Source organism: Lepus europaeus, chromosome 18 (genome assembly GCF_033115175.1).
Source record: "Lepus europaeus isolate LE1 chromosome 18, mLepTim1.pri, whole genome shotgun sequence".
Classification (NCBI taxonomy): domain Eukaryota; kingdom Metazoa; phylum Chordata; class Mammalia; order Lagomorpha; family Leporidae; genus Lepus; species Lepus europaeus.
In genome coordinates this window covers 44,285,722-44,308,708 of record NC_084844.1, presented here as the reverse complement: position 1 = coordinate 44,308,708, position 22,987 = coordinate 44,285,722, and the positions used below count along the sequence as shown (strand labels likewise).

At 42.3% G+C, this 22,987-nt stretch overlaps 1 protein-coding gene across 3 annotated transcripts in view; it reads left to right on the top strand.

Annotated features, from left to right (window-relative positions):
- The first annotated feature begins 2,145 nt into the window (after positions 1-2,145).
- NUFIP2 (nuclear FMR1 interacting protein 2) overlaps positions 2,146-22,987 on the top strand; it is a 31,668-nt gene continuing 10,826 nt past the window's right edge. For 2 of the 3 annotated variants that reach the window (XM_062174998.1, XM_062174997.1), the window contains exons 1-3: positions 2,146-2,503; positions 6,897-8,618; positions 20,071-20,103. In XM_062174998.1, coding sequence (XP_062030982.1) covers positions 2,218-2,503; positions 6,897-8,618; positions 20,071-20,103 — 2,041 coding nt within the window. In that variant the 5' untranslated portion in view covers positions 2,146-2,217. Of the gene's footprint in view, positions 2,504-6,896; positions 8,619-20,070; positions 20,104-21,007; positions 21,153-22,987 lie in introns of all 3 variants that reach the window. The other variant, XR_009864258.1, reaches the window with a different exon arrangement.

Below are 22,987 nucleotides of genomic sequence, written 5' to 3'. Positions count from 1 at the left end.
GAAAGCAGAAGATGGCCTAAGTGTTTGGGCCTCTGCACCGGCATGGGAGACTGGGAAGAAGTATCTGGCTCCTGGCTTCAGATCGGCGCAGCTCCGGCCGTTGCAGCCATCTGGGAAGTGAACCAACGGAAGGAAGACCTTTCTCTCTATCTCTCTTGCTCTCTGTAACTTTACCTCTCAAATAAATAAAAAAATCTAAAAAAATAAATAAAATTTAGCAATGCAAAATTCAAATCCTTAGAACATGTCAAGTTCTGGTCATGGTTTTCTGGATTCAGTGACATTTGCAGTTAGAAAAAGGTTTTTACCTTTCAAAGTTACCTTTGTGCTGACATTCATTAATTCCAGAGCACAAACTTTTTGCTTGTAAGCTTCTCTGTTCCTTTTATGTTCTGCAGTGTAAATTAAAGTCACATTTTAAACATTGTAAAATATAACATATATTGAGGAAACAATGTATAATCCATATTGAATGAATGGGTAAACAAAATGTAGTACACATACCATGGAATATTATTCAGCCTTAAAGAGGAAGGAAATTGTGATACAGGTTCAACATGAATGAACCTTAAAAACGTCAAACTAAGTAAAATAAGCCAGTCACAAAAAGCAAATACTGTAGGATTCCACCTATGTGAGATAGAATAGTCAAATTATAGGCTTCTAAGGGGTGGAGGGAAGGAGAGAGAGAGGTGTAATTGTTTAATGAATATACAGTTTCAGACTGGGATGATGAAAAGTTCTGGAGAGGTATAGTAATAATGGTTGCACAACAATGGGAATCTAATTAAAAATGGTTAAGACAGGCCGGCGCCGTGGCTCAATAGGCTAATCCTCCACCTGCAGCGCCGGCACACTGGGTTCTAGTCCATGTGGGATCATGATTCTAACATTTGTTTTTAAAAAATCAGACTGTGGGGGCCAGTGTTGCTGCGTAGTGGTAGCCCATCCCATATGGGCACCGGTTCAAGTCCCGGCTGCTCCACTTCCAATCCAGTTCTCTGTTATGGCATGGGAATGCAGTAGAAGATGGCCCAAGACCTTGGGCCCCTGCATCCATGTGGGAAACTGGGAAGAAGCTCCTGGCTCCAGATCTGTGCAGCTCTGGCCATTGTGGCCATCTGGGAAGTGAACCAGTGGATTGAAGACTTCTCTCCCTCTCTCTCTCTTCTCTCCCTCTGCCTCTCTGTAACTCTGCCTTTCAAATAAATAAATAAATCTTAAAAAAAAAAAGACTGTGATAATGCATGATAAATTAAATCAACACTACAAAAATGTGAGAATATTTCTTTAAATTCCTATATTTTCAATAAATGCAAAAAAAACTTAACTTTTAAAATACTCTCCCTTCTACACCTTTGCTCTTGAAACTCTTAACATTCTGAAACCCATTTTGGTTCTACAGTTTACCTCACCTACAGCGTTTAATTAAAAAAAAAATGTTCAGTGTAGATTTTCATTCCTCCTGCTCTCCCTTGCCTCCAACTACAAAGAAACAATGATTTAAACCCTTTGTGCCCTTTTAGAAAATTACACAGATACCCCATTGTGGAACACTATAATCCCTTCGTGGAAAGGAAGAGATTAGCATATGAATACAAAGCAAAATGAATCCAGAATACAAAATGATCTACTGGATTGTGAAGTTCTTGTATTCTTAAAAATGTATTTATTTTCTCTTTTTGTATTGCCCCTTTAGTGGTCTCAGGGTTAAGGGAATTGAGCTTCCCCTCTGGGTACCCGGAAAAGAATTTTTAAAAAAGCCAACAGATTCTAGAGATGCAAAACCAACAGATGGCTCCCGGCGCTAGTGGAATCGCCAGTGGAATCTGCTACACTCGACATGAGCTTGCTTGCCGGCAAGGAGTGTAGAAAGTGCTGTTCGCAGAATGCGTGGTAAAGGAGAGAAAGCGACAGAAGCGAGAGCCATAGTGCTGACGTTGAAGGCCCGGCCCTGTGAGGTTGCACAGGGTAAGTGGCGTTGGCCAAGAGGCAGTGGCGAAAAGGAAGGAAAGAGGATTTGGGCTAGGGGCGGGGCCTGCGGCACAGCGTAGCTCCTGATTGCTGGAGCGCAGCTGCCAATCTCGCAGAATCGCTCGGTCAACCAGTGCGCTGGCGAGACGCGCTCAGATATACTGAGTGAGCCCTCAGAAGCAGTCTCAGATCCTGACGGTGCAGCAGCCCGCAGCCTCAGCCAGGGAGTCCCAGCCGCTTTCAATGGAGGAGAAGCCCGGCCAGCCACAGCCTCAACACCATCACAGCCACCACCACCCGCATCATCACCCCCAGCAGCAGCAGCAGCAGCAGCAGCAATCGCACCACCACCACCATTATTATTTCTACAACCACAGCCACAACCACCACCACCACCATCACCACCAGCAGCCTCACCAATACCTGCAGCATGGAGCCGAGGGCAGCCCCAAGGCCCAGCCAAAGCCGCTGAAACATGAGCAGAAACACACCCTCCAGCAGCACCAGGAAACGCCGAAGAAGAAAACAGGTCCGGGAGGGAGGACGGGTGGGGGAAGGGGTTGGGGGTGGGGGACGAGGAGATGGGGGTGGGGCTAGCTCAGAAAAGCGCGGACGGGGTCGGGGTGTGTGTGAGTGCCTGTGCCCTCCGGGCCTGGGGCGCCCCCCGCTCATTCTCCCACAGCTCGGGGTGAGCAGTAGGGCTTGCAGCGCGCTCTCTTTCCCTTCAGCATGGGAGAGGCCCAACCAGGCCAGCGTGACCTTCCCGGCCCCCGCCCCGGCGGGAGGGAGACCCGCAGGGTCGGCCTTGAAGTCCAACCTAATTATTCCCGTGCCGTTCACCTCCTTGCGGCCCTAGGGTTACCTAAACATGGGGACCCCGGGATGGGGTGAACCTCCCCTTCCCCACCCCCCACCCCAAAATCCCTCGAGGTGTAACTCACGAAGGCCTAGCGAATCCCGACTGGGGTGGTGTCGCGAGACCCTTCCGCAGGCGGCGGGGAAAGGGTAGGTGGGCTGAGTTGAGGAAGTGTCCTCCCTCACCCGCCACCCCAAGCCCACCTGTGGCCTTGGGGTTCCCTCTCTGGGGGGGGCGGCTGGGACCCCTCATCTCCCGGGTCATTTCCACCCCGAAACGCCCTTTTGGGGCGCCAGACCCCGCAGTCTGCCCCTACAGCTCCTTCTGAGGCCGGCGCCCCGGGCCCGCTCCCCCCAGAGCCGGCGCGGCTGGAATGTTCTCTCCTCCTCGCGGGGCCGCTTCCTGTCCGCCATGTTGGAAGCCGATTCCTGTCACCGACTCCGGCCCACTGAGGAGCCGAGGGGGAAGGGTGTCAGGGGGCACTCGGCGTAGCGGGGCTGGGTGACCCGGGGCCCCCACGGGCCGTCGCCTCGCCCCCCGCCTTGCGGGGGCGCCGTAGCCCCCCCCGGCCCGCGCCGCCCCTCCCCCCGTCGCCGGCCCGGGTTGTGTAACCCGGTGGCGGCCGCGCGGCCCCGGGCGGGTCCCTGGGGTGAGGGGCGGGGGCGGTTGGGGTGGGGGAGGGAAGCGGCCACGAGGGGAGCGGCCTGCGCCGGGCCCCGCGCGCCGGCGGCCGCGTTTCCCGCTCCCGGGTGCGGCGGGAGGCGCGGGCGGCCAGGGCGGGGAAGCGGCCTCGCAGCGGAGCTGAGGGGGAAGGAGGCCGCGGGCGGCGGCCGCGGCGAGCCTCGGGGCCGGAGGGCTGGGCGGGGGGAGTCGGCAGGGGGATTCGTTTTGGGTAGAGGCGGTGCCGGAGGCCGGGTGGGGTACCCAGCGGGAACCCAGCTCCCCGGTCACGAGTTTCTCTGCCACAGGAACCTCGTCTCCTGCCAGGTTCGCCCATGACTCCGCCTCTGAGGTTTTCGCTTGGGCCCTTTGCTTCTAGCAGTTCATTTTCTACCAAGGAAAACCGCCCCTCAAACAACCTTCTGTCCTCTTCCTCAGCCAGCACTTGCTCTTCTGGGGTTGGGATAATGTCTTTGAAGGGGAGGATTTTTTTTAAAAAAATGATGGGTCGGGCTAGACGGTGTTTTTGACCACCCCTCTTTCTCGTCCTTAAGGGTAAACCGAAGTGGCTCATCCATGAGGTTGGATCACTCCCATCTTGTCTCGGATAAGGCTTTTTTCCCCGTGTTAAAAGAAAAGGTGTTTTTCGCATTTCAACAGCGATATTGATCACCTGAGTTTCAATTTTTTTTTAACGTTAAATTGAAAGTCATATTAGAAAATATTGAAAAGAAATGAGCAGTTTTGAAAAGATAAGGGTTCTTGATTGAAGAGAAATCAGAATAGTAAAGTGGATATGAAATTCAGCATGTCAAATTTGATTTAAGCAGTTACTGGGAGGTGGAGAAAAACTTAACTGCTTTTTTCTGTTGCGAACATAGAAGACTGAAATTGGAATGTCAGGTTTTACATTATTTGGGGGTTGTAGGGACCGTGGTGGGCAGTAGAATAATTGGAAGTATTACCATATTATGATGGTGTGGCATATAAGGCTGTTCCGATTGAAAAATTGTGTTTTATCAGTCAGATTAATAGACTTATGCAGGACTCCTCTCTACATATAGAAGAGCTCCTGAACCATTCAAGGTGGCATCCCTCAAAATATGTCTTAAGAGTGGACACTAGGTTTAGCAATTTTGAGAGAGTGTAAGCAGCTGGGTGAGCAATATTTCATGTGTGGCCTGGTTACAGTACTGTTGCTTTGTTGTGTGTAATGCTAATAACTAAGAAAATATTTTTGAAATGCATCTGTAATATATTAAAAGTGGGCTTTTATGACCCATTACCCGCATACCTATAAAGAGTAACCGTTTCTCTTTATCCAGAAGAGGGCGCACAGGAAGATCAAATGTGTTGAGTAATTTCAGTTTCTAATCCAAATGCTAGATTTATCAGGACTCAAGTTTTGATGAGTTCATTTGAAGGAGAGTTACCTTAGCAGTCCTACGAAATAAAAACACTAGGAGTTAGTTATTTTAGTAATTCTATAATGCTTGTTTTTCTCAAATAGCTAAGCTTTAAAAGGAAAAGCATTTTCCACGTATTTTTTACATACCAACAAGATTGCCATGGGAAAATTTTCATGTAAATTGAGGAATGTTTCTTATCCAAGTCTGAGGGTGGGAGTATAGTGGTTTCTGAGCCATTTTTTCTTTATTTGGTGGTTTCTAGTATTAAATTTTCTTAAAATTTATTTTACTTTAAGATCTGTGCATTGGTTAAGCTTAGTTTGGACATTGAAATTTTTTTGGTATTTAAGATAGCTTGTCTTTGACATCGGAAGTTATGACTAATAGGCTCAAGGTACAAATGTTTGTTAAGCATGTTAAATGGTATAGATCTTGTTTTTAATCCAAAAATGCCCAGGGGTGAGTTGTATCTGTTAAGAATGTTGAGAGCCTCTGTTGAGAAACTATTGTAAAGGAAAAAGAACCTTTAAGAGACAACTTAAGCAGTGGTCTCTTCTTTCTTAATAGAATTTTTCTATGAAGAACTAGATTTGATTGTCTCATAGCCTTCACAGCAGCCAGAAAATAAAAATTAATCCTATATAAGTTAAGAACTTTTTCAAAATGATAATAAGTTTTTTGCCTTTCTGCTTATGATTATGCCTTGAGTGTTTTATTTTTTACTTTTTTAACAGGTTCAGTATAGTTCATAGATACGATCCTAAGACTATAATGCTATTCCCCTTTCCCTTCCCTCCCTTTCTCCCCTTCTCACTTCAGTATGTTTTCTAGAGTTATTTTCTAGAAGTCATACAGTAGAAGAAAATACATTTATTTGCCCTTTAATACCAGCTTTTTCCCTGATGTAGAATGAGTGACTTAAAATTTTATCCAGTCTGTTGTGACTCATCCTAGATTGTGTTCTATTCCACACCTAGTTGTTTTAGAGCAACGGTTCTCAAACTTTTTTTTAAATCCAGTATCCCCCTATACCTCCAAATAACTTTTGATGGTTTAAATCTATTGGTATTTAACATAGGAAATTAAAACAAAGTTTTAAAAAAATACACAAACTCATGTGCCTTTTAGCCTTCACAGGCAAAAGATCTTAAAATAATTAGGGGAAGAAAAAAACAGAATGGAATGATAAAGCTAAAAGTGTTTCTGTTGAACTCATACTCCCCAAAAGAGCTGTTTTTAAATGCATGTGTGTGTATCCTTGTATTGTATATCTATTTCTAATGGTTTGATTCCAGGATGCTTTTGTAAACATTTTGTAGAAAGGTAAATAACACCATTTTACTAATAAGGGAGTGTAAGACAGATTGCCCAATTAAATCATCTATAGTAATAGAGTTAACTGTTTATGGTGGTTGAAGGTCTTTAATGAAATCTGAATATCCTAACACTTTTGGTATTAGATAGCCTCTTACGTAGTTTTGTTTGCAATTAGAGGGCTTCCACAGTAGTTTTTCACTGATCTCTATTCTAGACAGTATTGCATGGTGGTAAAACCATGTATTCCAGGCAGGCTAGAGTTCAGATTTCCAGTTGTGCCACTTGTGATCTGGAAAAGTTACTTCATCTCTATGAGAATCTATTCATCTAATGATAAAATGAAGAAAATATGTCTTAATAAGGATTAGAAGCACTAGTACATAGGTGTTATAGTTCCATGTGCTAAAGCATGATCTGAAGTCAAATTACTTTAGAAAAAGTTAGCAAATGTTATGTTTGACAGATGCAATGGAAACTGCCTATGGTGACTAACAGTAGATTCCATTTTGCAATCTTGTAAAATAGGACTAACAAGGGTCTTACAGAGATGTGAAATAATAAAACTATAGCTCATAGTATAGTATCTAACATACAGCAAATAAAGTCCTTAAATGTTAGATAATAATGTATTTATGTGTTGTGATTTTTTTTTAAAAAAAAATTTTTTTTCCCTCCTCTAGGCTATGGTGAACTAAATGGTAATGCTGGAGAAAGAGAAATATCTTTAAAGAGTCTGGGTTCTGATGAAGCTACCAACCCTATTTCCAGGGTCCTCAATGGCAACCAGCAAGTTGTAGACCCTAGCCTGAAGCAGACTGTAAAGGCCAGCACCTTTGGGAAAGCAGGAATTAAAACCAAGAATTTCATTCAGAAAAACAGTATGGACAAAAAGAATGGGAAGTCTTATGAAAACAAATCTGGAGAGAACCAGTCTGTAGATAAAACCGATACTGTAGCAATTCCAAATGGTGTTGTAACAAATAATTCAGGCTATATTGCTAATGGTTATATGGGCAAAGGAGCAGATAATGATGGTAGTGGATCGGAGAGCGGATATACCACTCCTAAGAAAAGAAAAGCTAGGCGCAATAGTGCCAAGGGTTGTGAAAACCTTAATTTAGTGCAGGAAAAAATAATGCAACAAGAGACCAGTGTCCCAACCTTAAAACAGGGACTTGAAACTTTCAAGCCTGACTATAGTGAACAAAAGGGAAACCGAGTAGATGGTTCCAAGCCTGTTTGGAAATATGAAACTGGGCCTGGAGGAACAAGTCGAGGAAAACCTGCTGTGGGTGATATGCTTCGGAAAAGCTCAGATATAAAACCTGGTGTGAGCAGCAAAAAGTTTGATGATCGGCCCAAAGGAAAGCATGCCTCGGCTGTTGCCTCCAAAGAGGACTCGTGGACCCTATTTAAACCACCCCCAGTTTTTCCGGTGGACAATAGCAGTGCTAAAATCGTTCCTAAAATAAGTTATGCAAGCAAAGTTAAGGAAAACCTCAACAAAACTATACAGAACTCTGTGTCACCATCTTCGTCCTCATCCTCTTCATCATCTACTGGAGAAACTCAGACACAATCTTCAAGTCGGTTATCCCAGGTTCCTATGTCAGCACTGAAATCTGTTACTTCTGCCAGCTTTTCTAACGGGCCTGTCTTAGCGGGGACTGATGCAAGTGTGTATCCTCCAGGGGGTCAGCCACTGCTAACTACTGCTGCTAATACGTTAACACCCATCTCTTCTGGGACTGATTCAGTTCTCCAGGACATGAGTCTAACTTCAGCAGCTGTTGAACAAATAAAGTCTAGCCTTTTTATTTATCCTTCAAATATGCAAACTGTGCTTTTAAGCACAGCACAAGTGGATCTGCCCTCTCAGACTGATCAGCAAAACCTGGGGGATATCTTCCAGAATCAGTGGGGTTTATCATTTATAAATGAGCCCAGTGCTGGCCCTGAGACTGTTATGGGGAAGTCATCAGATCATAAAGTGGTGGAGGTGACATTTCAAGGAGAATATCCTGCCACTTTGGTTTCACAGGGTGCTGAAATAATCCCCTCAGGAACTGAGCATCCTGTGTTTCCCAAGGCTTATGAGCTGGAGAAACGGACTAGTCCTCAAGTTCTGAGTAGCATTCTAAAATCTGGGACTACTAATGAGAGTGGAGCCTTATCCTTGGAACCCAGTCATATAGGTGACCTGCAAAAAGCAGACACCAGTAGTCAAGGTGCTTTAGTGTTTCTCTCAAAGGACTACGAGATAGAAAATCAAAATCCTCTGGCCTCTCCTACGAACACTTTGTTGGGCTCCGCCAAAGAACAGAGATACCAGAGAGGCCTAGAAAGGAATGATAGCTGGGGTTCTTTTGACCTGAGGGCTGCTATTGTATATCACACTAAAGGTAACTTCATTTGTTTCCTATACAAAGATTCTTACTTACTAATTTATTTTTATTTGTATTAAGAGTAAATTTTGAAAACTATGAGCTGCTTTCAAAGGTTAATTGAGAATGATAATGTGGATAAGAACCCAATATCAAACTCTTTAATTCAGGGTCTTTGGAAATACTATGGTTAAACTTGAGAAAGAATGAATGTTCATTTTTTCCTACTTAAAAACATTATCTTACATGGACAAGTATAATTTAAAGACAGGTAGGCAGTGCCTGCCTTGAAGGGTGACATTGTATTATCTCATGAGTTCTTCAAAATTTTTTTCTTTGGGTAGATGTTCCCTGTCTCTTATTTTTTGTATTATATGTTTAATTCTGAACTCATTTAATATTTTTAATTTGCCTAAAATGAGTAAGAGCAGTATTTTTGAAGAAGGGTCCAAAAAAGATGGAGTATCAAACTTTACATCTTTTATAAGAAGGAATAATGTGTGCTGAATAGTAACCAGAAAATAATTTAAATCCTTAATGCAAATGGTGAGGTGTAACAAATGATGTTTATAAACTTTTTGCTTTTTAGGACAGTGGTTTTCAATCTTCATACCTTTTCCACCTTTGTTCACCCTTCCCTAATAGGAACCCATACCCATGCATGCATGTACACAATTAATATATACTGCACATTCCCATTTTTAACAGTGGCCCGTTTAGGCATGACTTGGAACTGCTGGGAAGAATATGCATATCAGATTGTGGGTATGAGGTAATTACCATATTTTCCCTGGAAGAAATCATTGCATCAGAGATGAATAACAAAGCTTTTTATGTGACTTGAGCAAATTTCTTAATCTTGCATACCTTTCCTTCACTACAAACTGAAAAACATTTATTTAGTACAATGAACTAAATTGATCTTTTCCTTAAGAAGTGGAAAGCAGTAGAATTGCCTTATGGAAGTTAAGGGACAAGAATTCTGGCAGGTAAAATTTACCTGTCTTCACTTGTTCTCTAGTTCTGCTCTTGGGAACTAATCATGAGGTTTACCCTGGAACTGGATTTATTTTTTTAGGGCTGTAAGGGCAAAAAAGAAATGCTTAGTTTCTTAAGACGTATAGTTCTATTTAAATTAAGTTCTACTGGGAGGGTAGGGTGTCATTTTCTGTGCCATCTGCCCTTCAAATACTATTATTGGAAAATGTTTACCAAAGTGTCTAGTAGTGGTCATTGTGTAGGCCTGAGAAGATATTTGGTTATGTTATATTTCTATTCTGCTACCTCAAAATTTGTGGGATCTGTTCTACTAGGTAGTTGATTAGTTTTATGTATGATTCTTTTTTGTTCTGTGTGCATTCCCTATATATGGGCTAACTAAAATCAGTGATTCAGATAAACTAAATGTGCCATATAGATGAAATTGTGTTCAGTTTTGCTGGTATTACTGAAAAGATTTTCTTTAGTAAGTTCACTAGTCTTTTTAGTTGTGTATTAAAATGAATCAGGTTGATATTGATTGTTTTTCCCCTGGAACAACAGATAATGTTCAGTTTGTTTGGGTTCCAGAGTGGCGAGTTCTTTGAATTGCTGCCAAGTGTTGATTGGTCCATTAGTGATCCATTGGTTCGTTAGTTTTCTCTTTACTTGAATTGGTTTTAAATTAACCTTTTGGTCATCTGAATAACTTTTTATTTTTTTAAAGGTTTATTTATTTATTTGAAAGGCAGAGTTAAAGAGAGGGCTCACTCACCATATGGCTGCGACAGCCGAAGCTGTGCAAGGCAGAAACCAGGAGCCAGGAGCTTCTTCCAGGTCTTCCACGTGGATATAGGGGCCCAAGCACTTGGGCCAACCTGTGCTGCTTTCCCAGGCACAGACCTCTCTCTGTGCCTCTCCTCTCCCTGTGTAACTCTGACTTTTTCCAAGCAGAATCACAAGTGGAACAACCATGACCGCTATACCACAACACTGGCCCCTAAGTTCATTTCTTTAGGTTATTAAGAGAGAACTGCCTGCTGATTCACTCCCAAGAGGCTGCAATGACCAGAGCTGGGCCAGGCCAGTCTGAAGTCAGGCATTTTATCCAGGTCTCCCATGTGGTTGCAGGAGCCCAAGCACTTGGGCCATCTCTGCTTTTCCCAGGCTATTAAGAGAACTGAAGCAAAAGTAGAGCAGCCGGAACTTGAACCTGTACACTTATGGGATATCGATGTCACAAGCGTCAGCTTTACCTATTACACAATAATGCTGGTCCTGGAGTGGTGCATTTTTTTAAAAAAAAGACTTCCTCCTACTTCTTTAACTCTTTCGAATAAATAAATAATTTTTTGTGTTAGGTTTTGTTTTTTAAGGCAGAGCAACAGAGAGAGAAAAACAAATATTCCATCTGCTGGTTCAGTCCCCAAATGACTACAACAGCCAAGTCTGAGCCAGGCTATTGCCAGGAGCAAGAACTCCATCCTGGTCTCCCACAGGGGTGGCAAGGGACCTATCATATTAACCATTTATGTGTGTAGTTCACTGATCTTAAGTAACGACTTATAACTATCACAACCATCCATCTCAGAAATTTTTTAGAGGCCAATCCTGTGGCGTAAAGACGCCACCTGCAGTGCCAGCATCCCATATAGGTGCTGGTTTGAGTCCTAGCTGTTCCACTTCTGATCCAGCTCTCTGCTATGGCTTGGGAAAGCAGTAGAAGATTGCCCAAGTGCTTGGGCCCCTGCACCTGCATGAAAGACCTGGAAGAAGCTCCTGGCTTCAGATCAGCACAGCTGTGGCCGTTGCAGCCAATTGGAGTGAACCAGCAGATGGAAGACCTCTCTCTCTCTCTCTCTGTGCCTCTCCTCTCCCTGTGTAACTTTCAAGTAAAATAAATCTTAAAAATATATACATATATAAACAGGCCAGCACTGTACTGCAGAAGGTTGAGGCACCATTTGCAGTGCCTTATGGGCTCCCATTCCAATCTTGACTGCTCCACTTCATCCAGCTCCCTTCTGATGTGCCCGAGAAAGCAACGCAAGATGGCCCAAATCCTTGGGCCCCTGAATCCACTTGGGAGACCTGGAAGTGGCTCCTGGCTTCAGCCTGGCCCAACCCTGGTCTTTACAGCCATTTGGGGAGTGACTCATAAGAGGAAGACCTGTCCCTCTGAAACTGCCTTTAAAATAAATAAGTCTAAAAAAAATACGTGTAAACAAAGGTTATGCCCATTAAACAGTAACTCCATTCCTTCTTCCCAGGCCTTGGCAGCCATTATTTTACTTTGTCTCTTTATTTTGATTATAAGTAGTTCATAAGTGAAAGCCTACAGTGTTTCTCATTGGGGGACTAATGTATTTAACTTAAGCATGATGTTCTTGAGGTTCATTTCTGTTGTAACATGACAGAACATCATTCTTTGTAAAGGCCAAAATAATAGTTCAGTGTGTGTGTGTATATAGTGTTTATCCATTCATGTGTGTGGAATCCTTGAATTGCTTCCACATTTTACCTGTTATGAATAACACTGCTATGAACATGGGTTTACAGATACCTTTTTGAGACCTTGCTTTCAATTCTCTTTCTGGAAGTTCTCAGATTTTGAGGAATTACCACAGTATTTTTCTCAGTAGCTGTTTATTAGCATTTTTAAATTGTGCCTCCAACAATGCAAAAGTGTTCCAGTTAATCTATATCCTTGCCAATACATAATTTTTCCCAAAAGTTTAATTAGTTATTTGAAAGGCAGAGTGACAAAGGGAGAGAAGTATCTTCATCTGCTAGTTTACTCGCCACTTGCACATAACAGCCAGAACTGGGCTCAGTGGATGCCAGACACCAAGAACTCAACCATAGTCTCCCATATGGGTGGCAAAGACCCTTCCCAAGATGCACATCAGTTTAACTGGATCAGAAGCAGAGTAGTACCTCAATATGGAACACGGATATCCTGAGCAGCGACTAAACTGCTGCACCAAACACCTGCTCCTGAATCGTGACATTTTGAGGTAAACCTTTGAATCTGAAGCAGTCTAAAGTATTTGAAACAAGTCCGTGGCAGTAAGACCAATTGATGTCAGTTGTCTTTGGTCAAAAGTACTAATTTAAACAAATTGATAGATTGGCTCATATTGAGCTGAAGGCTATCAAGCACTAATAGTACTGATATTTTGATATAAGAGCCCTAACCAAGTTGACTACTTTGTAAGAACAATAACTTTTTTTTAAAGATTATTTATTATTACGCAGAGAGCTGTATCAGAAGTGGAGCAGCCGAGCCTCAAACCAGTGCCCATGTGGGATGCCGGCACTGAAGACGGCAGCCCCAGAATAATAACTTCTTTAAATTTAGAGGTTACTTAGTATAAAAGACTTAGGCAACTCTATGGCATTAAAAAGAATTTTTAAATTTCTACTACTGTTTCTCTACTGTCTTTACTGGGTGACAAGTTATTGGCACAGGTTTGGCTTGCTAGCTTTGAATTCGGCAGTGGTATAAAGAAAACTTCAAACCTTAGTAATTTTAGTTGCCAGCCAGAATAGAAAACTACATAGATCCTGACTAGTGTAATCCCTTTTTTCTTTGCCACTGTTTTCTGTACTAGCCACTGTTTACTATTAAGATGTTGGGCAATAATTGGGAGCATGTGTGTTTTTTATCAAGTGTGTAGCATAGGCAGAGTACTTTGTTTACTTATGGAGGACTGACTTTGATAGGTTTTTATAAAAAATTGATAAAGATTTATTTATTTATTTGAAAGGCAGAGTTACACAGAGAGGGAGAAACAAAGAAGATCTTGTATCTGCTGTTTAACTCCCCAAATGCCTGCAATGGCCGATAAAGAAATAATTTGAGGTTTTGTTTTTGTTTCTTCATTTTATTTGAAAGGTTGAGAAACAACCAGAAATCTGATTCCCAGATACCTGCAGCAGCCAGGGCTGGGCCAGGCCAAAGCCAGGAGTCCATAACTCAAAGCTAAATCAGGATCTTCCAGGGCTGGCACCATGGCTCACTTGGTTAATCCTCTGCCTGCGGCGCCGGCATCCCACATGGGCACTGGGTTCTAGTCCCGTTTGCTCCTCTTCCAGTCCAGCTCTCTGCTGGCCTGGGAGGGCAGTGGAGGATGGCCCAAGTGCTTGGGCCCCTGCACCCGCATGGGAGACCAGGAAGAAGCACCTGGCTCCTGGCTTCGGATTGGCGCAGCACCGGCCGTGGCAGCCATTTGGGGAGTGAACCAACGGAAGGAAGACCTTTCTTTCTGTCTCTCTAAAAAAACTCTACCTGTCAAATTAAAAAATCTGGATCTTCCATATGGGTAGCAGGGGCCCAAGTATTTGAGCCATCATCTGCTGGCTCCAAGAAAGCCAAATCAAAAGCATAGGAATTGGGACTCCAATATGGGATGCAGGTGTCCCAAATGGCATCTTTTTTTTTTTTCTTTTTAAGATTTATTTTATTTATTTGAAAGACAGAATTACAGAGAGAGGTAGAGACAGAGGTCTCCCATCCGCTGGTTCACTTCCTAGATGGCGGCAACAGCCAGAGCTGTGCCTATCTGAAGCCAGGAGCCAGAAGCTGCTTCTGGGTCTCCCACGTGGATGCAGGGGTCCAAAGACTTGGACCATCTTCCACTACTATCCCAGGCCATAGCAGAGAGCTGGATCGGAAGAGGAGCAGCCGGGACTAGAACTGGCGCCCATATGGGATGCCGGTGCTTCAGGCCAGGGCATTAACCTGCTGCTAAACAGCACCGGCCCCCCAAATGTCATCTTAACTACTTTGCCAAACTCCTTTCCCCAATGGAGAATATTTTTGTAGAGGCAGTAGCATTTAAACTATTTTGATGAATCAAGATTTTTAACCTATGGGGAGGTAAAGAATAGTGAAATGACAAGTCATGAATAAATGAAATTATAGGAAGGGATCTAGTTTGGATGTGGTGAGAGAGTATAAAAAGGAAAATAAGTTGCTGCCAGATCATGGGAGATTTTTTTTTTATTTTGGTCAAGAGGCAGGGGGAACCACTGAATTTTTAAGATTTATTTATTTGAAGGCAGAGCAAAGAGAGAGATCTTCCATCTCTAGTTCACTCCCCAGATGGCCACAATGGCCAGAGCTGCGCCGATCTGAAGCCAGGAGCTTCTTCCAGCTCTCTGACGCAGGTGCAGGGACCCAAGGACTTGGGCTATCTTCTGCTGCTTTCTCAAGCCAGAGAAGCTGAATCAGAAGTGAAACAGCCGGGACTCGAACTGGCACCCAAATGGGATGCCGGCACTGTAGGCGGAGGCTTTACCTGCTACACCACAGCACTGGCCCCCTGATAAATATTTCTGTATCTGCAGGATTTGGGAAATGTAGGATATGAGGAGATAAGTCAGTTAATCCAAAGAGTAATTAGGCAACTTTGGACATGTGTTCACAAAAGGATCTGGATATTAAATTTTATCTTTTTTTACACAATACTTAAGTGTTTTCACATTTACTATACTTTGTAGCAATTGTTCATGAATGCCTGTGGGATTACATCTTGTCTTTCTAATGATTTTACTAGCATATGCTGGCAAATTTGATAGTTTTAAGAAAGTGCGCTTTAAGACCTGCTTGAATTTTCTAGGCTTGGCAAGGGTACCTGTTTTCTCTATTATATGGGATATATGTGAATGGATATAGTAATTCCTAATAGGCTATAAGGCCTTCTTCCCTCCAGTGACTTGTCAGTTGAGCATCCAGACTGGCTACTTGAATTCTCATTACATCTTCTTTCCAAGTTCAATGGTAATGAATTCACCTTGTCTGAAGTGTCACTTGTAAGGAATTTACAAAAGCTAAAATTCAGCTGTCAGATTTCACTAGCTTAAGTCCTGAGGGTAAGGGAAATAATGAGCATGCTGTAAAACCAGAAACTGTTTCTCAATAGAAGTTTCATTCCAAGCAACTTGAATTTGATTTTTTTTTTTTTTCCTAAAGATCTCTGTATGTGTTTGAAAAGCAGACTTACAGAGAAATCTTCCCATTCACTGGTTCACTCCCCAAATGGCCGCAGTGGCCAGGGCTGGGCTGGGCTGGAGCCAGGAGCTTCATCTGGGTCTCCCACATGGATGCAGGGGTTCAAACACTTGGGCCATCTTCTGCTGCTTTCCCAGACACATTAACAGGGAGCTGGATCAGAAGTGGAGTAGCCAGTACTTGAATCATCATTGGTATGGGATGCTGGTGTCCCAAGCCACAGCTTTACCCTCTGCCACAATGCTGATATTTTTACCTTTATAAAGTAAACTAGATTTAAATAAATACAGCAGTAGAAAAGAAAAATAACAAAACCAACTTGGGTTCCAGGTTTCTATTGTGTGTATTTAGAGGTCTAGACAGTTATGTTTCAGGTTTTCTGTGATTTGTAGCTTCAAATTTGGAATGTGCAGTTGAAAATTATTTATTATAGAATCAGAGCTCCTCTTATCAATACTCTGGTTTACTCCCCAAATGCCTGCAACAGCTAGGACTAGGTAGTACTGAAGCAAAGAACTGGAAACTCAATCCAGACCTTCGCAGGTCAGGAGCTGGAGGCAGGTATCCAATTCAGCTACTCCAGTGTGCGACAAGATATCTTAACTGCTAGCCTAAATACCCACCTCTCTGTTTAATTTTAAAGACAAAGCCAAAACTTTCTAGTTGACTTTACTTCTTAGCTTCAATCTTTTCCTTTGAGGGATTTTATAATTAAACCAACGGAATCTGGTTGGACATAGGAAATTACTGTTTTTGTTTTTTGTAGGACAAAAAAAGGTTGTATGTCGGCAGTGTCAAATGGGTGTACCTAATATTTTGATTTTGTGCAGTTGAAAGTACCTTTTCTAGTTTTCTTTATATTCTTCTCTTGGGACAGTTATAAAAGTTTTACAGAGTAACACATTTCATATTCATAATCTGAGTTGAGACTTTTATAAGGGGCAAAATGTGTTGGTCCTATGTGTTTTATCAATGGTGTCACTTGTAGAGTTGTTAAGCATGGCATATAATTTTATTTATTTATTTACATATATATATATATTTTTTTTTTTGACAGGCAGAGTGGACAGAGAGAGACAAAGAGAAAGGTCTTCCTTTTGCCGTTGGTTCACCCTCCAATGGCCGCCGCGGTAGGCGCGCTGCGGCCAGCGCACCGCGCTGATCCGATGGCAGGAGCCAGGTGCTTCTCCTGGTCTCCCATGGGGTGCAGGGCCCAAGCACCTGGGCCATCCTCCACTGCACTCCCTGGCCACAGCAGAGAGCTGGCCTGGAAGAGGGGCAACCGGGACAGAATCTGGCGCCCGGACCGGGACTAGAACCCGGTGTTCCGGCGCCACAAGGCAGAGGATTAGCCTATTGAGCCACGGCGCCGGCAAGCATGGCATATAATTATACAAACAATTTATTTCCTTTTTGATATTAACCTTGTTTCAGTTTCATAGAAACTTAAATTTTGATCAAGGAAATAAAGTTGCTTGTATTTACAAAAGTAATTAACAGGAAGGGAAATGATTTCTCAGTTCAGCGCTTTAGATAATCTGATTTATTTCTTGGCTACAAGCTTAAGCTGAGCCTTGGCTACTTTTTTAATTATTATGCTATAAATTCCTCCTCCCCCAAAGTCACAATTAGGTTTACAAAACTAGATCCTACATAAGTTTTCTTTATTTGAAGTTTAAAAATCTGTAGTATTTGAGTAAATCCTTAAAGTGAATGTTCTAATTTGAGGCAAAGGAATGTCTTTAACTATTAAACTGGCATTTGCAGATAGCTGCTTTTGTCATCTTTATTCTGATTTTTGTGTTTCCGTTTTAAAATACTGTAGTTGTACTGTCACTCGAGTATATCATCTCCCCTCATAGAGGAGAAAGGCAGAGCCATGTTGAAGTTATTTATCTTTAGTGAGCAGACCTAAAATAATGAATGTCAAGTAACTGGTATATACAAGCCACTTCAGCTATTTATTTGCTGCAGAATGTCAAATTTATGTGCCTTTGCTAAAAGAAAAAATGCTAATTGTATTGGGTTAATTTATTTGCACTCAGGTCTCGGAAAACAAGGCTTTGGCCATTCTGGGATCCAGTAAAAGTGCTATTATAAACTTTCAGCTACTTCTTACCGTCTGAAACTAATAAGTTAGAACTTGTATTGGAGTGATAGGTATGATTTGTGTGATAAAATTCCCTTTCTGAGATGTCATCTTTTTTCCCCAAGAGTAGGTTGATTGTAGACCTCCCAGGATAAAGGAATTTTCCTACCTATCTTTGCATAGGAACTGCCTAGAAATTTGAAGTCCATAGGCATAGGACTAGGACAAGTGGCAGAATATTAATAGCCAGCTATAGTTTAATCAGAGAACCATTGTAGTAACTTTGAATTGAGTTTCATCTGAATAATTCTATCATTTACCTATTAATCTGAACTCCAATTCTAGCGAAATTTCAAAAATTTTCCTAGCAAGTCTTGATTTGAGGGTAGTGGGGGAACAGTGTTACTCTACCATTCCCTATTTCTGTCCATACATCTATAATAAGACAGTCATAATTTTAGATCTGTACTTATTCTATTTTAGCCCCAGGAAGGGGTTATGTTGTTCCATAACTGAAACCCTTGTTTTCATACAATCTCATCTTAATAAGCTCTAGTCCTCTTACTATAATTAGTTGCTGATAAATAGAAAGCAATTAAATAGAATTTATTTATAATCAAAAATCAGTCTTTTTGTCCTTTCAGAATTATAGTTGTATGACAGTGGGAAGAGTACTTAATCCTCAGTGCTTACTCATTATTTCTACTTAGGTAGTTTTTGTTTGGTAGAGGTTTTTTATTTAAGTTTTTGTTTTGTTTTGTTTGTTTGTTTTATTTTTTGACAGGCAGAGTGGACAGTGAGAGAGACAGAGAGAAAGGTCTTCCTTTGCCGTTGGGTCACCCTCCAATGGCCGCCGCAGCCAGCACACTGTGCTGATTCGAAGGCAGGAGCCAGTTTCTTCTCCTGGTCTCCCATGGGGTGCAGGGCCCAAGCACTTGGGCCATCCTCCACTGCACTCCCTGGCCACAGCAGAGAGCTGGACTGGAAGAGGAGCAACCGAGACAGAATCCAGCGCCCCGATCGGGACTAGAACCCGGTGTGCCGGCGCTGCAAGGCAGAGGATTAGCCTATTGAGCCGCGGCGCGGGCCTTTTTTTTAAGATATTTAATTAAAGGGCAAGGTGGCAGCCGATGCTGTGGCGTAGTGGGTAAAGCCGGTGCCTGAAGTGCCAGCGTACCATGTGGGCGCCAGTTCATATCCCAGCTGCTCCACTTCTATCCAACTCTGCTATGGCCTGGGAAAGCAGTATAAGATGGCCCAGGTCCTTGGGCCCCTGCTGCAACCATGTGGGAGACCCTGAGGAAGCTCCCGGCTCCAGTTGTACAGTTGTAGCTAAATGGGGAGTGAACCAGTGTATGGAAGACTCCACCCCCCACCCCCCGTGTAACTCTTATTTGAAGTAAAATAAATCTTTTTATTTTATTTTTAATTTTTTTTACTTTTTATAAAAGGGCAGGGTGAAGGATAGAGGGACAGAGAGGGCTTCTATCTGTTGGTTTACTCCTCAGATGCCTGCAACAGCCAGGGCTGTGCTAGGCTGGAGCCAGGAATTCGGACCAGGGACCCAAGTACTTGGGCCAGCTGCATAATCAGGAAGCTCCATGGGAGACAGAAGAGCCAGGACTTGATCCAGCATTCTGATAACAGGATGTGCGCATACCAAGCTATAGCTTAGCCCGCTGCACCACAACACTGGCCCTATTTGTTCTTTCAAGATCATAGTGTAGTATCTATTGTCTTACTCAAGACTTTGAATATTCTTGGAAGATTTTTCTATGTCAGGTACAGTTCTACCTTCTCTCCCCATATCACTATAGTTTGGGTCATTTTTAAGATGTGAAAATAAATGTACTATACACATTTTGAATGAAAATGGAGCAAGTGAAGGTTGTACATCATTGATAAGTCGGTAAAGATTGCATTTTGACTGGGTTAAAGTAGATGTGGTTTAGTGTTCAAAACAACTTGCGTGAATGCTTAAACTAAGCCTTGAGTATGATTAATGAAATCTGATGAATAATTCTCAAAATATTTGGAATGATAGTTTGCTAAGAGATACTTGGTTTTTAATAATTATGATCTGTTTTGAGAAATATTTTACCTGTAGTATGCTTCTGCATTTTTGCTGTTTGTGAAAACAAAGTTGTTCTGCGAATTTCAGATAATAACTGACATTCTGTGATCAACATTTAAAAGGCAATCTGAGTGATGCTTAAGCATTATAGGAAGCTGCAAGTGCTTGGTTTGTCACAGAATTGTTTCCAACTCTACCTTCAGCTCAGCATTTATCAGTCTAGTTTTTTTAGATTTAAAATGAAAAGCATAGCTTTAAACTTTGCTCACTGAAACCTAGTACATAAAATAATCCGTCTTTTTATTCTTTGCAGAAATGGAATCTATTTGGAATTTGCAGAAGCAAGGTAAGAATGCATAAATGACTTAATATTCATAACCAGTAATCACTATACATTGTTTTTAGATGGGAATAACAGTTGAACAGTCATCTACCAAATAAACAGATTTTATATTTTGAATTATTTAATGAATGTAGTTGAAAGGCACTATGTTTATTTGAGAGAGAAACATAAACAAGTCCCATTTACTGGTTCACTTCCCAAATGCCCATACTGGCCAGGACTGAAACCAAAAGCTAGAAAAATAATAGTTGCTGCAGAAATATCTGGGCTGTATGTTCTTCAAAAAGGAAATATGAATAGCAAATCAGAGTTCTTCACCCTCCCATAACCAAGATGTGATGAGTGGGAGAACAGAGAGACACGATAATCCACATCTGGATTTTTTAGAATTTCCTAATTATTGCATACCTTTATTACAAATATAGTAAAAATAGTTGATTGCATGATAAAAAAAGATGAGTTTAGTTGGGAAAGAAGTCACTGACTAATGAATTTAGGTTTTCAGAATCCTGTAACTGAATTATATCATACACTCATCTACTTTGTTGGTTAGTATATGTGCATCTCGAATGAATGTGAAATTCCTAGGAATTTTAGGAGTTGAAGAATGTTAGAAATTCTCTTATGTCTTATTTATTAGGAAATTCAGACTCAGAGGTTGCTGTATAAGCTAGAGAGATGGGGCTAGAATGTACGTCTGCACGATTTTCCAGTACTACTTCTCCTTCGACTTCTCCCTCTTTTTCAGTAACTAAACACAAATGAAAAGAAGGTAGAGTAGAAAATACACCTTTCAGGGAAGGACAGTTTAGATAGCAGATAAGACATTGCTTGGGACACTCAATCCCTTGTCCGAGTACCTAGGCTTTAGCCTTGATTCTGCTCCTGATTCTAGCTTTCTTCTCAGAGGCAGTGGTTAATTTCCTGTCACCATGAGGGAGACCTGGACTGAGTTCCCGGCTTCTGGCTCAACCCTGGCTATTAGGAGTATTTCGGGATTGAACCAGCAGATGGGAACTCTTACTCTCTTTTTCTGTTTTTGTGCCCTTCAAGTAAGTAAATAAATAAAAATTAAAAAGAAAGTACACCCTGCAAAAATTGACCTGCTTTAGTTTTGCTGGTAAATAGATACTAACCATTAGGAAGGGGCATTAACTTTGTGGTAGGTTGCTAGTGTATGGCTGTTGGAGACCCAAAAAGGATATTGTTATCTCTGGAGTAAGCTAGATTGATTCTTAAGGCTGAAGAGAGCTTGAATTCTTGAATATAATTTTTTTTTTTAAGATTTATTTATTTTTTACTTGCAAGTCAGTTACGCAGAGAGAGAGGTCTTCCATCTGCTGGTTCACTCCCCAATTGGCCGCAGTGGCCGAAACTGCACTGATTGGAAGTCAGGAGCTTCTTCTGGGTCTCCCATGCGGGTGCAGGGGCCCAAGGACTTGGGCCATCTTCTGCTTTCCAAGGCCATAGCAGAGATCTGTATCAGAAGAGGAGCAGCTGGGACTAGAACCAGCGCCCATATGGGATGCCGGCGCTTCAGGCCAGGGCGTTAACCTGATGTGTCACAGTGCTGGCCCCTTGAATATAATTTGTAATATAGTGATAGGTTTTATTGGCTTGCTTTTTTTTTTTTTTTTTTTTTTTTTTTTGCCAACAGCAAAAGTATGCACATATTAAAAAGTTTTTTATGTGAAGTAGAAATAGTGTGAAATTAAAATATTGCCTCCCAGAAGAGGAGAACATGACACTTTAGAACAGAATGTGTCAGACACATTCTGACAGCTTTATATTTTGAACCCAGGATATAGATGGGCTTTGCTAAAAATGAAAGCTTGTGGTTATGGGAAATTAGGAGGAAAGAATAAGTTACTGGTTAGACTTCAACTGGTAGTTCTATGAAACTAAGTTTAACATGAAGCTTTTGGTGCTAGGTTATACTTGAACAATCATTTGCTAGACTATCCAGACTTTTTTTTTTTTTTTAAGATATATTTATTTTTTTGAAAGGCAGAGAGAGGTCTTCCGTCTGCTGGTTCATTCCCCAAATGGCCTCAATGGCTGGAGCTGGGCCAATCAGAAGCCAGGAGCTTCCTCTGGGTCTCCCATGCAGGTGCAGGGGCCCAAGGACTTGGGCCATCTTCTGCTTTCTCAGGCCAAAGCAGAGAGCTGGATCGGAAGTGGAGCAGCCAGGACTTGAAGCAGTGCCCATATGAGATGCCAACACTGCAGGCCGTGGCTTTACCTGCTTTGCCACAGTGCTGGATCCTGTTTTTGTGTTTCTTGAGACAGAGAGCACACCCATCCCTTGGTTCATTGCCCAAATGTTCAGAATGGCCTGGCTGAGGCCTGAGCTAAGAGCCTGGATCACAATCCAGTTCTCCTATGTGGGTGACAAGAACCTAGTTACTTGAGCCATCACTGCAGCCCCCTGGAATCTGCTAATAATTAGCCAAATAGCTGGAACCAAGAATTGAACCCAGGTACTCTGATATGGGATATGGATGTGTTAACAGCTTGGGCTGCTAAACACTTGCTTCCATCTGCATTGTTTAAAATGAATGTTGTCTTTATTTGATGAAAAAAGGAAAAGAACATACATCCGGGAGCTGGAGTTGTAGCATAGCAGGTAAAGCCGCTGCCTGCAACATTGGCATCAATATGGGTGCTGGTTCAGATCTCAGCTGCTCCACTTCAAATCCAGCTCCCTGCTAATGGCCTTGGGGGAAAAAAAAAAAAGAAATGGAAGATGGTCCAGGTGCTTGGGCTTCTGGCTCCTGGTATCTGCTTGGCTCCATCCTGGCCATTGCAGCCACTTGTAGAGTGAACAAGTGAATGGAAAACCTCTCTCTGTGTCTGCCTCTCTATAACTCTGAGGTTTATAAATATA